Source organism: Galeopterus variegatus, unplaced genomic scaffold (assembly GCF_000696425.1).
Source record: "Galeopterus variegatus unplaced genomic scaffold, G_variegatus-3.0.2 Scaffold778, whole genome shotgun sequence".
Lineage (NCBI taxonomy): Eukaryota > Metazoa > Chordata > Mammalia > Dermoptera > Cynocephalidae > Galeopterus > Galeopterus variegatus.
The window spans coordinates 207,951-220,772 of NW_007726889.1; the positions used below are offsets into that span (position 1 = coordinate 207,951).

At 34.9% G+C, this 12,822-nt stretch overlaps 1 protein-coding gene across 1 annotated transcript in view; it reads right to left on the bottom strand.

Moving 5' to 3' along the window:
• The window catches only part of PCM1 (pericentriolar material 1), a 98,611-nt gene that overhangs the window by 44,726 nt on the left and 41,063 nt on the right, over nucleotides 1–12,822 (bottom strand). The window contains exons 18-22 of the mRNA XM_008572384.1: nucleotides 12,373–12,592; nucleotides 12,118–12,263; nucleotides 11,300–11,490; nucleotides 9,139–9,310; nucleotides 5,895–6,253 (exon numbers count right to left, since the gene is read on the bottom strand). Of these exons, the coding sequence (XP_008570606.1) occupies nucleotides 5,895–6,253; nucleotides 9,139–9,310; nucleotides 11,300–11,490; nucleotides 12,118–12,263; nucleotides 12,373–12,592 (1,088 nt within the window). The remainder of the gene's footprint in view (nucleotides 1–5,894; nucleotides 6,254–9,138; nucleotides 9,311–11,299; nucleotides 11,491–12,117; nucleotides 12,264–12,372; nucleotides 12,593–12,822) is intronic.

Below are 12,822 nucleotides of genomic sequence, written 5' to 3' on the forward strand. Positions count from 1 at the left end.
ATACTTTTACTTGAACAGGCTCTTCAGTCTGGGCTGAATGTCTGTTCCTACTTTTGCAAGGTTCACATGTGCTAGACATACTGGCACTTTCATACCCTTGGGTAAAAAAAGTGACAACTGTTATCAGTTGCAACTAACTCAAACTGAAAAGGAAATCAATTTCCATAATGAGGTAGTACAGGTAACTCAATTTAGAATGCTATGAAGGACTGGTATAAGTAGAATACAAAACAGTACATAATATGTCTTGGCGATATCTCTGCAATAACCTTTGGAAACGGGGTATAACGGGACTAAATTCTAACACTTTACTGTCCTTTGATATCTGTCTTAAGGAGTACATCCCAATTCAAAGTATGAGGCAGACCTCATACAACCCAATTTTCTACTAGACTCCAAGTTAATAATTTTTCAGTATCAAGAAATAAAAAAAAGAATCACATCCAACATATATAAGTATCCATAGTAGAGAGCATAGTAATGAGCATTAGTCAAATGTCTGCCTTTCTGATATCTTTTGTGTAACATGACTTGGTCTAAAAGTTCTTACTCATCCAGAGGATATGTATATATTCTACAAAATTTTCCTTTTTTTAAGGAATTCAACTTTTTTTGTTCCACATCGATAGTTGGTTATACCTATTCTCTTCCCACTGAACTAAAATACACATTGGTCAATATATGAAATCCCCATATTTATTGAGTTTTATTTTTGGACATTCTATCTGTTCAACTTATCTATTTCAATGCCATTTTTATTCTTTCAGCCACACGTTATACAGTATGTTTAAACATCTAGCAAGGCAAGTCCTACTTAGCTTCTCTTTTCTTGACTACTCTTGGACATTTGTCCTTCCATATAAGCTTTGAGATTTTTTTTTTTCAATTTCAAAACAATCCATGGGAATTCAAAGTGGAATCAAATATTCATTAATTTTGGGGAGAATTGGTATTTAATAATTTTATGTGCTCCTATCTAAGAACATGGTTATGATTTATATTTGTTCTATCTTCTTACATGTTCTTCAAAAATTTTACAGCTTCTATTGTGTACTTTCCCTGTTAAATTACTCAAGTTTTTTTCCACTCAACAGATTTGAGTACTACTATAAGAATACTTCCCACTTCCATTTCTATTGTATATTACTATAATAGACAAAAATCATTTTCACACTTAACCAGCCACTTTAACACATATCCAGTCACTGTTAAAGTGACTTGTTAAATCTAGTAGCTATTATTTTCCAGTGTCTCTTGAGCTCTTACTACACAAAAATACCATTAGAAAAAATATATAAAATTTCTCTCCTTTTCTAATATTTATTCCAATTATTTAATTTCTTGTCATAATGCTTTCCAAACAATGTTAAATAATGTTGATAGTAAAGGGAGATCCTTGTTTAGTTCCTAATTTTGATAGAAATATTTTTGGAATATTTTGATTTACAATGGTGCTTGTGATTGGCACCATCTAACAGACTTTACTATGTTTAAATAACTGCCTTCTTATATCTTATATTAAATTTTCATTAGGAAAAACCTCAAATTATATCTAACCTACCATAATCATATGATTTTTGTCCTTTTAACTTGATATAATAAAAAATGTAGCAGATTTCTTCGTAACAAATCATGATTACATTTCTGAAATAAACACTAGTGACAAACCTAATATTCTTCTGATACACTGGTAGGTTCAATTTGCTAATATTTTATTTTTACTTTTGAATGTATACAAGTGAGATTGATCTATTTTCTTTATTGAATTGTTACCTCTCCTCATTACCTTCCCATATATAAAGGTTTCTATTCTGATTTATATGTTGTTTTTGTAGTTTTCCTCAGATAGGATACATCAGTATCTTTTTTTCATCCTAACTGGTGAAGGTTCTCTTGGCTGAGTTATAGGGTTCTTGAGTTGCGGTCCTTTTTTGATTGTGTACGGGTTTTTCTACTTTTTTCTACTTCTTCTTATGTGGTAAGTAAGACTGCCTGATGTCAGTTTGGTTCTTTTTTTTTATATGTCGCTTGTTCTTTCATGTGGAAGCTTAGGAGATTTTTGCTTTTTCCTTGGAAATAAGAAATTTTACCAGACTATACATAGGTGTATACATGTCCCCTTCCTAGCCAGACAACAGTTAGCTGTTTTAATATATAGTCTCAAGTGTTTCTTCATCCCCATTACTATATATTTAATTATTGCTTCTCCAGCTGTTTCTCTCCTTTAGAACTCCTTGTATATCAGATCTCCAAGATTTGTTCTTAAGCCTCTAATCTTTTTCTTCCTGATTTTATCACTCAGTACTTTTTGCTGTGTAAAGACATAATTCTTCCCTTTGATTTTCTAGGTCAGTAATTTGGGGTTTATATGTACTGGCTGTTATATCTGTTTTATATGTATAGACTGGCCCAGGCATGACTCTTACTTACCCTTAAGGCTGGATCCAAATGCTGGGTAGTTTTAATGGTGGCATGCTGAGAACAAGTGGACGTCTTATTTCTATGGTCAAGCAATACTCTGGCTAGCAAGTGGTCAGTCTTCCATAAAGACAATAAAAGGAAGCGTCCTACTCCTTAGTCTCCTCAGCTGCAAAGGTTAATGTGCCCCTATGGGCAGACATAAGGAGGATTGCACCCTACCTGTTGTTCAGTAACACCCCTGCCTGCTAGTTAGCTTGAGATGGCAAAAGATTGCTACACTTGGAGTTGAGGGGAAGGGCCAATAATAGGAGGGTCGCATGGATCTCCTCCAATATAGCTTTCTCCAAGAACCACGGAGCTCTGATCTTTGCCCCAAGTACTGTATGTAAGAGCCAGCAGAGCCTAAAGCTTTGCTGCTTATATCCTTTAGATCCCAGCAGATGCTTTGTTAATAAGAAGTAAGTTCCCAAGATACTGTCAATTTATTCTCTGTGATATCCTATCTGAATTTAACCTTCCCTTTCTATTTCTAAGGCCATTATTCAAGTTAGGACTCTGTCATCTCAAATTTACATTCCTGGTTTCTTTGTTGGTTTCTCAGACTAAAGTCTAGCCACTCTGATCCATTCTGCACAAAACTTATTGGAAAAAGAACCTTCTTGATTACTACTGATCTTCACATAGAACAGGTCCAGCAATAAAGGGTATGACTGCCAAAAGTAATATGTAAAATGATACAACTGATAGTACTATTGCTCATTTAATAAACAGCATTCAATGCTCTGAAGAAAAAATTTTTAAGTACATTATTCTAACAAGAAAATTTATATAAACAAAAATTAAGCTTTTGATTGCTGTTAGTGTATCACATGAAAAGCACTGAATGATTTTTTAATTGAAATTGAAAGACAGATTATGTGGCATACACAAAATTCTCTGGGGAGCCCCAGTACGCACTTTAAAAAGGCATACATACAGTCACCCTACAAAACAGCCAAAACTGTAAAGAGAAGCATGCTAAAATTAATAAGACATGTGCATGCCTTAAAGTAGGGCTCTAACAGATGGTCTTAAATGTCTGTTGAACACATGTGAATGTGTGTTTTTGGTGGGTATTTTTATATTAAAATATGAAGAGAGCATATAGATCAGAAACTCAATCTCTGCCTTGAAGTAAAAAAGCTGAATTGCATATACGGAACAGTAGTTCTTCAGAATAAAGGGTTTCAAAAAATACAAACACGCCAATATTTCTAGGCTTAGGTAGACACAGCCATAAATTGGCTAAGGGTCCTCCAAAACCCTGCTACTCATGGTATATTCCACAGACCACTATCAGCAATACATGAGAACTTGTTAGAAATCCAGACTCTCAGGTCCCTACCCGGCCCAAATGAATCAAAATCTGAACTTAAACAAGAATCCCAAGGACATTCATGTAACACAATAAAGATTAAGAAGTATCACCCTGGCACACTCAAATTAACTAGTTGAATGAGAGAATGCTGGAACGAAAAATAGTTTTTCTTCATATATTCATATGACAAAAATCATTTTTGTGGGGTTAAGGTACTAGGGAATAAAAATTTATATGAGTTACCCAAAGGGCCTCTCTCAAAATAGCCATTATCTACTTAAGTGTTCTCTGGTGGCACCAAAAGTAAGTTTGGAGAAAGCATAGTTGTTTGAACGGTTTCAGATCATTGATTAATTTACTAAATAAATCAGTTCCTCTCAAACCTTTGTAACTGGAAAATTATTTTAAGGATGGTAATGTGTGTGCTGAGAAAAATGTCACACTGTTCAAATTTGCTGGTTTAACCATCAATCAGATTCTTCAAATGGGCCAAGGACTTCAAGGATACATTAACTACCGAAATGAAAAAAAATGTTCAAGCGTTCTCTTTTACATCCATAGTTTTCATCAGATTTTTCAAGGGTCCACTGCCCGAAAATGACTAAGATGAATACTGCCAAAGTTTATAAGTATGTTTTTTCTATAGGATTTGCCAGGGCATTTACTATACTCAGATGTACTGTGAACTTCCAAGAGAGGGAGTTAGCAGTCTGCAGTGATTTCTCAAACTTCCCTGATTACACACTTACAGTACTTTGTTCTTAAGCACCAAATACTATCTCCTTGAACTCAGAACAACCTCTCAGGGTCACAGCCAAAAAGAATTCCTTGCAAACTAGAAGAAGATCCTTTAGCTATAATATTCCAAATTTTAGCTAATAAAACTATGTTTAACAGAGCACTAGACTTCAGTACATTCGACCTTCCACACCCATGGGTTCCAGGTCCATTAATTCAACCAACCTCAGATCAAAAATATTTTCAAGAAAAATTTTTTAAGTACAAAGTAACAATACAACAATTTTAAAAACATGCAAAAAAACCCAATATAGGGCCGGCCCGGTGGCGCACTGGAGAGTGCGCCGCTTGGGAGCGCAGCAGCGCTCCCACCGAGGGTTCAGATCCCATGTGGAGACCAGTTCCTGCTCACTGGCTGAGCGCAGTGCGGGCGCAACACCGAGGGTTGCGATCCCGTTGCCAGTCCCCGGTACGGGCGCGACACCGAGGGTTGCGATCCCGTTACCGGTCAGTAAAAAAGACAAAAAGGAAAAAAAAAAACCCAATATAGTGTAACAGCTATTTACATAGCATTTACACTGTATTAGGTATTATAAGTAATCTAGAGATGATTTAAACTATACAGAAGGATATGTTCAGGTTATACGCAAAAACACCACATTTATGAGCATCCATGGATTTTGGTATCCGCAGGGGGTCTTGGAACCCCCATGGATATAAAGGGATGACTATAAACTCTTCAAAAATCAAAGAAAACCAATTTTTTTAAAAAAGAGATATGCAGTTAACACTATAAAGAGAACTTTGGTAAGATACTGAATGGCAAGACTCAATAAAATATAAGCTAATATGTTTTACCTTATTAACTAAAGTTTAACTCCTGAAGGACTAAAAGCAAGCCTGTTTTAAAAGTGGTTTAATCTATATGCTATTCAAAGATTGAAATCAATTTGAAGCCCACATTTCTTTAAATTTGAAGCCCACATTTCTTTAAATGAAGAAGTCACGACTAAACAGTTGGACAGAAACAGATGTAATATTAAAAAAGAAAGAACAGTAAAACTTGGGCATTTTAGCATTTTTTCAGTAACTACAAAATTTGCAGAACATCTTCTAAGCTCACAGTAATCACATACATACATAACAAACTTCAAGAAGCACAAACAAGAATGCCATGTTTTAAAAGATCTATAATATTAAATCCCATTTGATAAATTTTATAAGAAAAAATTATAAAGGCAACTAAAAATAACTTTATTCAAGTAGGTCTAGAACACTTAACCTGCCCGTCTAAGCCATAATAAAATTAAATATGTCAACATGTTAGTAAGGTTACCAACATTTACACTGATCAACATTCAACAATTTCAATACTTACCCATATTTTTAACCCTGCTTTTCAGCTGAGTAGAAATCCTCTTCTTACTCTTTGATTTGGGAGTTTTATCTTTAGACGCCAGGCTAGCCTGTGCAGATGCTTTTCTTGTCTTGAATGTTTTAGTTACTGTTGTTGGATCTACTGGATCAGGCATACTGCTAAAGCTTTCTAAGGATTCTTCATCAAACTGGCGTCTTCTCCTGCTTGTATCTAATTGATTTTTGCGGTTATTATTTGTACTCTTCTCTACAGACACTGAAAATCCAGTCTTAATAAATGGTTTTCCTACTTCACATTCTTGGTCATATAACCATGGTGTCCTACTATTTTCCACATCTTCTTCAGGCTGTTTTTCATTCCTTACCAATGAAAACAAGTTTTTTTAAATTACAATTATAGGTTTCTACATTTACTGAAAACTCCAGATGTACTTAATTTATAGATTACTGATGAGTAGATGAATAAAGTAGGTGAATAAAGCCATCAAAAGGCTATAAAGATATTTTCACAAAAACATGCACTAAATATGCATATATTACATAGGTTAATGTACTAAATTACTCTAAACTTTAATTCTGGACTTCTCTCACTAAACCATTTTTACTGGTGAAAGTTCCAAATAAAAAAGCTAGTATTCATGATTCATGACAGCAAGGGAAAAAAAAAAAAATCAAGGGAGGATGGGCATACAAGGAAAAAACAAAGTTGGAGGTTGAGAAAGACTTTAACTCAAGACAAGGATAGTAAACCTACAGCTCACAGGACAAATTCAGCCTGCAACCCTAAGAATGGATTTTATATTATTAAATGGTTTAAAAAAAAAAAAAAAGTCAAACGAAAAATAGTTCGTGACATATGGAATTCAAATCACTCATGTTTACATATTGATTATGGTTGCTTTTATGCAAAAAATGGACAGCTCACAGGACAAATTCAGCCTGCAACCCTAAGAATGGATTTTATATTATTAAATGGTTTTAAAAAAAAAAAAAGTCAAACGAAAAATAGTTTGTGACATATGGAATTCAAATCACTCATGTTTACATATTGATTATGGTTGCTTTTATGCAAAAAATGGTACAGATGAATGGCTATGATAGACACTGTATGACCTGCAAAATTTAAAATATTTACTGTCTAGCCCTTTACAGAACAAGTTTTCTGACCCCTACTCAAGACTACAAGGTTTCACCTGACTTCTTACCCCTAGTCATTTAATTCAGGGAATAACATTTGAAGTCAGTCAAATACCTAAAATAATATCCAGATTCATCCTAGAAATAATATAAATACCTAAGGCAGAACCAGAATAATTTTTAATTATTTATTATATATAAAATACAGATAATGAAGTAGAAACCTTCCACTACGAAGACCTATTCACTGAAGCTTTGAATAAATGTTTATTGCTTGTGACAGAGATTCATTCAACCATCATTTCTGGATGCATACTGCACTAAACACTATTAACCTCTTATGATAGAATACTTTAATAGAGCAACACAAGATTTAATACGAAAACATGGTTAGGACAGCTGAGAAAATAAGTCAACAAAGTGAGGGAGGTTAATGATAGGATTCTCAGAGGTGAATACAAAGTTCAAATACTAAGAGCTATTGGTTAATTAAGTAAAATAATCCTAAGAAGTTCATAATTAAACAATTAAACAGTATCAAAATGCTGATTTAAGAGTCTAAAACATGCCCAATCACAGCTAAAGGAAAATGTAACATGAATTATATATCTTGAAAGGACTAGGAAAGACAAAATCATAGAGTACATCTGAAAGAATATTAGGCTCAACTGACCTCTTAATTTTTCATCTTTCTAAAAAGTTTTTTTCTGAAGTAAATAACAATAAAAGGGTATAATATTGTTACCAGCTATCAAAATCATTTTCTGGATTAACACACTTATTAATAACATTATTTACCTAGCTATAAAAATGCCTGGAGAATGACTGGCCTGAGCCAGTCCAACTAGTCTTTCACACTATTTCAGTAAAAAACAGTATTTGGGGGCTGGCCGGCTGGCTCAGTTGGTTAGAGCATGGTGCCAATAATGCCAAGGTCCAGGGTTCAATCCTCATACTGGCCAGCCGCCAGAAAAAGAAAAAAATATATTTTAAGAATTGTATTTGAAAAGATTATGATATCAAAAAATAATGTGATTGCAGGCTGGCCCCGTGGCTCACTAGGGAGAGCGCGGCGCTGGAAGCGCCGAGGCCATGGGTTCGGATCCCATATAGGGATGGCCAGTGTGCTCACTGGCTGAGCATGGTGCAGACAACACCGTGCTGAGGGTTGCGATCCCCTTACCGGTCATAAAAAAAAAAAAAATAAATAACATGATTGCTTCGCTTGATTTGCCTTAAAAAAATGAAAATAAAACATAATAAATTTGAGAAACAGAGAGAAAAAGAAATCTTCACTAGGACTGATACCACATTATCATTAAAAACTTCCTGGTAAGGGCCGAGCCCGTGGCACACTCGGGAGAGTGGGGCGCTGGGAGTGCAGCAGCGTTCCCACTGCGGGTTCGGATCCTATATAGGGATGGCAGGTGTGATGCGCTCACTGGCTGAGCGCGGTGCGGCCGGTCACAAAAAAGGACAAAAAAAAAAAAAAACTTCCTGGGAAAAAATCGTTTTTATAATCTGGTAGTACTCAATATTCCATTTGAATGGGCCTTAGGAACTAATTTTCTAACCAGAGGCTATGAATCAAATGAAGGAACCATCACTTAACAATTATCTCTAGCAGTTAATATTAGCTTCTAGTCCTAAGTCAGCGAACAGTGAACTGGTTTAACCTTAAAGACAAATATTATATCAAGGCCAAAGGACATCCTTTGGGTCAGATTATAACCTTACAAAATGAATCACAGGACACCCTGAATCAAAACTCTGAACTTCTCTTGTACTAGGGTTACCAGCAGGTATATGCCTAGAAGACATCGAGTAAGATGTAAAAGTTTCTTTTCTCCAACACTATCAAGCCAAACAATCAGATATATCTTCCCTAATTGTATTTTCAAACACATATAATTAAATATAATCACAAAAGTGAACATTTAAGCAAATTACAGATTATGTTCACAATCAAGTACCTTTGTTTTTCTGCTCCAATAGAGGAACTGCTTTCAAAAGGTTTTGGAAAAGCCATATACTCTGTTTTCCCTGAAGGATTCTGGGCTAATGGTTGTCATTTAAGCAAATTACAGATTATGTTCACAATCAAGTACCTTTGTTTTTCTGCTCCAATAGAAGAACTGCTTTCAAAAGGTTTTGGAAAAGCCATATACTCTGTTTTCCCTGAAGGATTCTGGGCTAATGGTTGTTGCTGTTCAGTGGGTGTAGAAATATTCTGAGAAAAATCTCCAAAATTAGATGGAAATAAAGGGCTGAAATTCATACCTAATAAATAAAAGCAACAGGTAAGAGAACAATAATGAACTGCCTTTAGCCTTAAAATGAAATTAGAAGACAGTTTTAATTAAATGTGTTATTCAAATCCACCAAAACAAAAAATCATTAATTAAAATAAACTAATATTCACTTATTCAATCACTGTTTATAGCTCAGCCCACAAAGTTTTAAAGCACTGGTTACACAAGGATGACTCATGATACCTATTCCCTAAAGAGCTAAAAGTTAGAAATAATAGTACCTGACATTAATCAAAATATTACTCAACTGTAGGCACCCTACACATTATTTTAATTAACATTTAAAACACTATGAAATAGGTAACATTTCATATTCATGAAAATATTCATTTTACCAGTAAGAATATAGACTTAGAGATCAAACGTCTAATTAATAGAGGAGCTGGTTAGATCTTGAGTCTGCATGACTCCAAAGCTTAGGTTCTTTCCACCCTACTTTCATTGGGAAAGTAGAATATGATTAAACACTTACAAACAGTACTATGTATCAGAGGTATTTGTAAGGGGCTACTAACAACTTGGGGAGGAAGGGATCAGGAAGGCTTCACAAAACTACTTATGAAGAATGAATAGTCTTTGTACAGCATTGGCATGGGTATTAAGTGTATTACAGCAAAATGGACCTGCATGTGCAATTTCCTATAAATTACTTAAAGCCTACTCAAAAAATGTTCGCTGCCTATATTAACTGACACTCAGGAACTAAAATGCTTGCCAAATTTTTAAATGCGACTGTCTTAAAATTTCTGTTAAGAAAATATTCTATGGCATATGGATATTTATATTCACAAACCCCTCCCAACCTTTTTTCTCCTCCTATATTCCCTGGCAAACACTTTCAACTACTAGTTCATGATTCACCTCATATAACTAGTCACTTAACTTATTCATTCTACCTCCATAATGTCTTTTCAATTACTTCTTTTCTTTACCCCGACTGCCAATCAATACCTTAGTTAGGATTTCTCTGATAATACTGCAACAGCCTGTACTCACCAGCTATACTCTTAGCTCCTTCCCTCCAATTTCTTCTTAACACTATCACCAGTGTAATCTTTCTAAAACATAAGTCTCATGTTATCCCCCTGCTCAAAATCCTTCAATGGTCCTCTCTTATCTGCAATATAAAGTCTAAACTTTTCACAAAAGGCCTCTGCCATTCTTTGGCCACATCAATTATTAAACCTTAGCCACATTTAATTACCTCTGAATTCCCTAAGTGATATACTATGTCATTGCTTTATAACTCTTAAGTTGTTCCATTGATAAGAAAGCCCTTTCCCTTCTAATCTCCCTGGAAATAAATCTATGCATTCTTTAGCTTAAATGTCACATTTTCTGGAAAAAAAAAAACCTGACCTGCTGACACTTTCCCCAAACATTTGCACTATAGCACCCATGACACTGCACTATAAGCATTTATTAACACTCTTAGCTTCCCCACAACACTCTGAATTCCTTAAAGGAATTAGTTTTAAAGGATTAGTCTTACTCACCTTTGAATCCCAGTAACTTATATAGTGTCTGGCACTTGGGTGAATAAATAAAAGCCTAAGGTAAATGGGCTCAAACTTTAGTCTAGCAGTGTATTTCCATAACAAGACATGGTACTCCTTGAAGGGCTCCTCTTAAAAAGAAGATACATGTTTTATTCACCTTTACTCTTCTAAAGTTTTACAAAGTACCTGGTACACAGCAGCCACTGGATAAGTTAATTCCTTTTCACCTTAATAAGTAGTTGAAGCAATCATTCAAAAGTAGCTTACTTAATTTTGTTACCAATCATATTATTAAGCTTAAGTTTTCATCATAAAAGAATTAATGAAGAAAGGAGTCTAACTTTGCAAACAGTTCCTACCATTTGAAAAGAGGATGTTAAAAATCTACGCAATACGCCAATTATATTCTCAAACACTTTGCATTTATTTCTTTTCTCTTTAGGTTTTCTGTCACCTACCTGGTGCAAATGATGAAAAATTAGTAAATCCAGGTAGATTAAACAGATTTACAGGTTGTGTTGGAAAACTAAAAGGACAAAATAAACTGGGAGAAGAAGGGTGTGATGCACTACTGCCTCTTTCCTTGCTTCCAGGTTTTTCTGGATGTTGATTTTGTTGGCACATAAGTTCATTTAGCATTTGTTTCAACCTGAAAGAAGTCAGTAATTTAAAAATCAGTTATATTACTATCTATATAAAGTACATTCAAAAGAATATATGTAAGAAATGATTCAGTAGCATGCAGAACAGACTGACTGCTCTGATACTTACTACAACAAATGCTTGCTCAGCAGGCTTAATTCAGTAACCTAACCTTTGGAAGAAGAACTGAACTTAGAACTTCTGTCAGACAGTATAACTATAAGAAACTCATTTTGTTTGCTTATAGCTTTACTGAGGTATAATTTACACACTACACAATTCACCCAGTGTAAGCATTATCACTCAATAATACTAATTTCTAAAAAAAAAAAGTCAAGTCCACAGTATTAAAAGGGAACATTGGCCAAATCACTGCTTACAAAATTCTTGGGTGGTAGAGAATATCCAAACATGCAATCTGGCTCATGTCCTTTTCTCCCAGAAGTTAACTATAAAACCCTCAGTATTAAAAGGGAACATTGGCCAAATCACTGCTTACAAAATTCTTGGGTGGTAGAGAATATACAAACATGCAATCTGGCTCATGTCCTTTTCTCCCAGAAGTTAACTATAAAACCCTCACTCAATATTAGCACTTACTATACAGTCTCAATACCTGTAAGAAACAGATTACCTCTGAACATTATTCTGTTGCCATGTTAGCTGAGTATAGCACTGGTTCAGCTGATGCATTATAAGGTGTACTTGAGGAGATGCAACATTGCTGGGCATAACACTGTAAGGACCCGTAAGAAGAGTTTGTAGCAGACAAGATAGAGTCTATTGAAAGAAAAATTTGGTAATAGTTACTGCTGACTTCAGAAAAATTTGTATTGCTTCACAAATAATAAAGATGAAAGAAAAGATTCATTTTCATAGGAAAATTTACCTGTTGATCTTGCATCAAAGTCTGACAAATACTAACACTGAAATCAAGTTGTTTCTTTAGCTGATTGATTTGTTCTTGCCACTGTTCTTTCTCTTCTACGTAAGAGAGTTCTGACACCCACCGAAGGTTTTCTTGCCTTTGTGTGCTGATATTCTGTTGCCTTGTCTTGGCTAAAGGACGATAATTTCCGTCTGCTGAAAAAGGGTGATTGTTCCTCCACCTAACACAACATTTAAAACATTAAGTCATCGTACATAATAACTCAGTTTTTATTTATTTATTTATTTATTTATTTATTTTTCCTTTTTTTTTTTTTTGGTCTTTTTTCGTGACTGGTAACAGGATCACAACCCTCGGTGTCGCGCCCGCACCGCGACCGGCAACGCGATCGCAAACCTCGGTGTCATGCCCGCACCGCGCTCAACCAGTGAGCCGACCGGTATCTACATG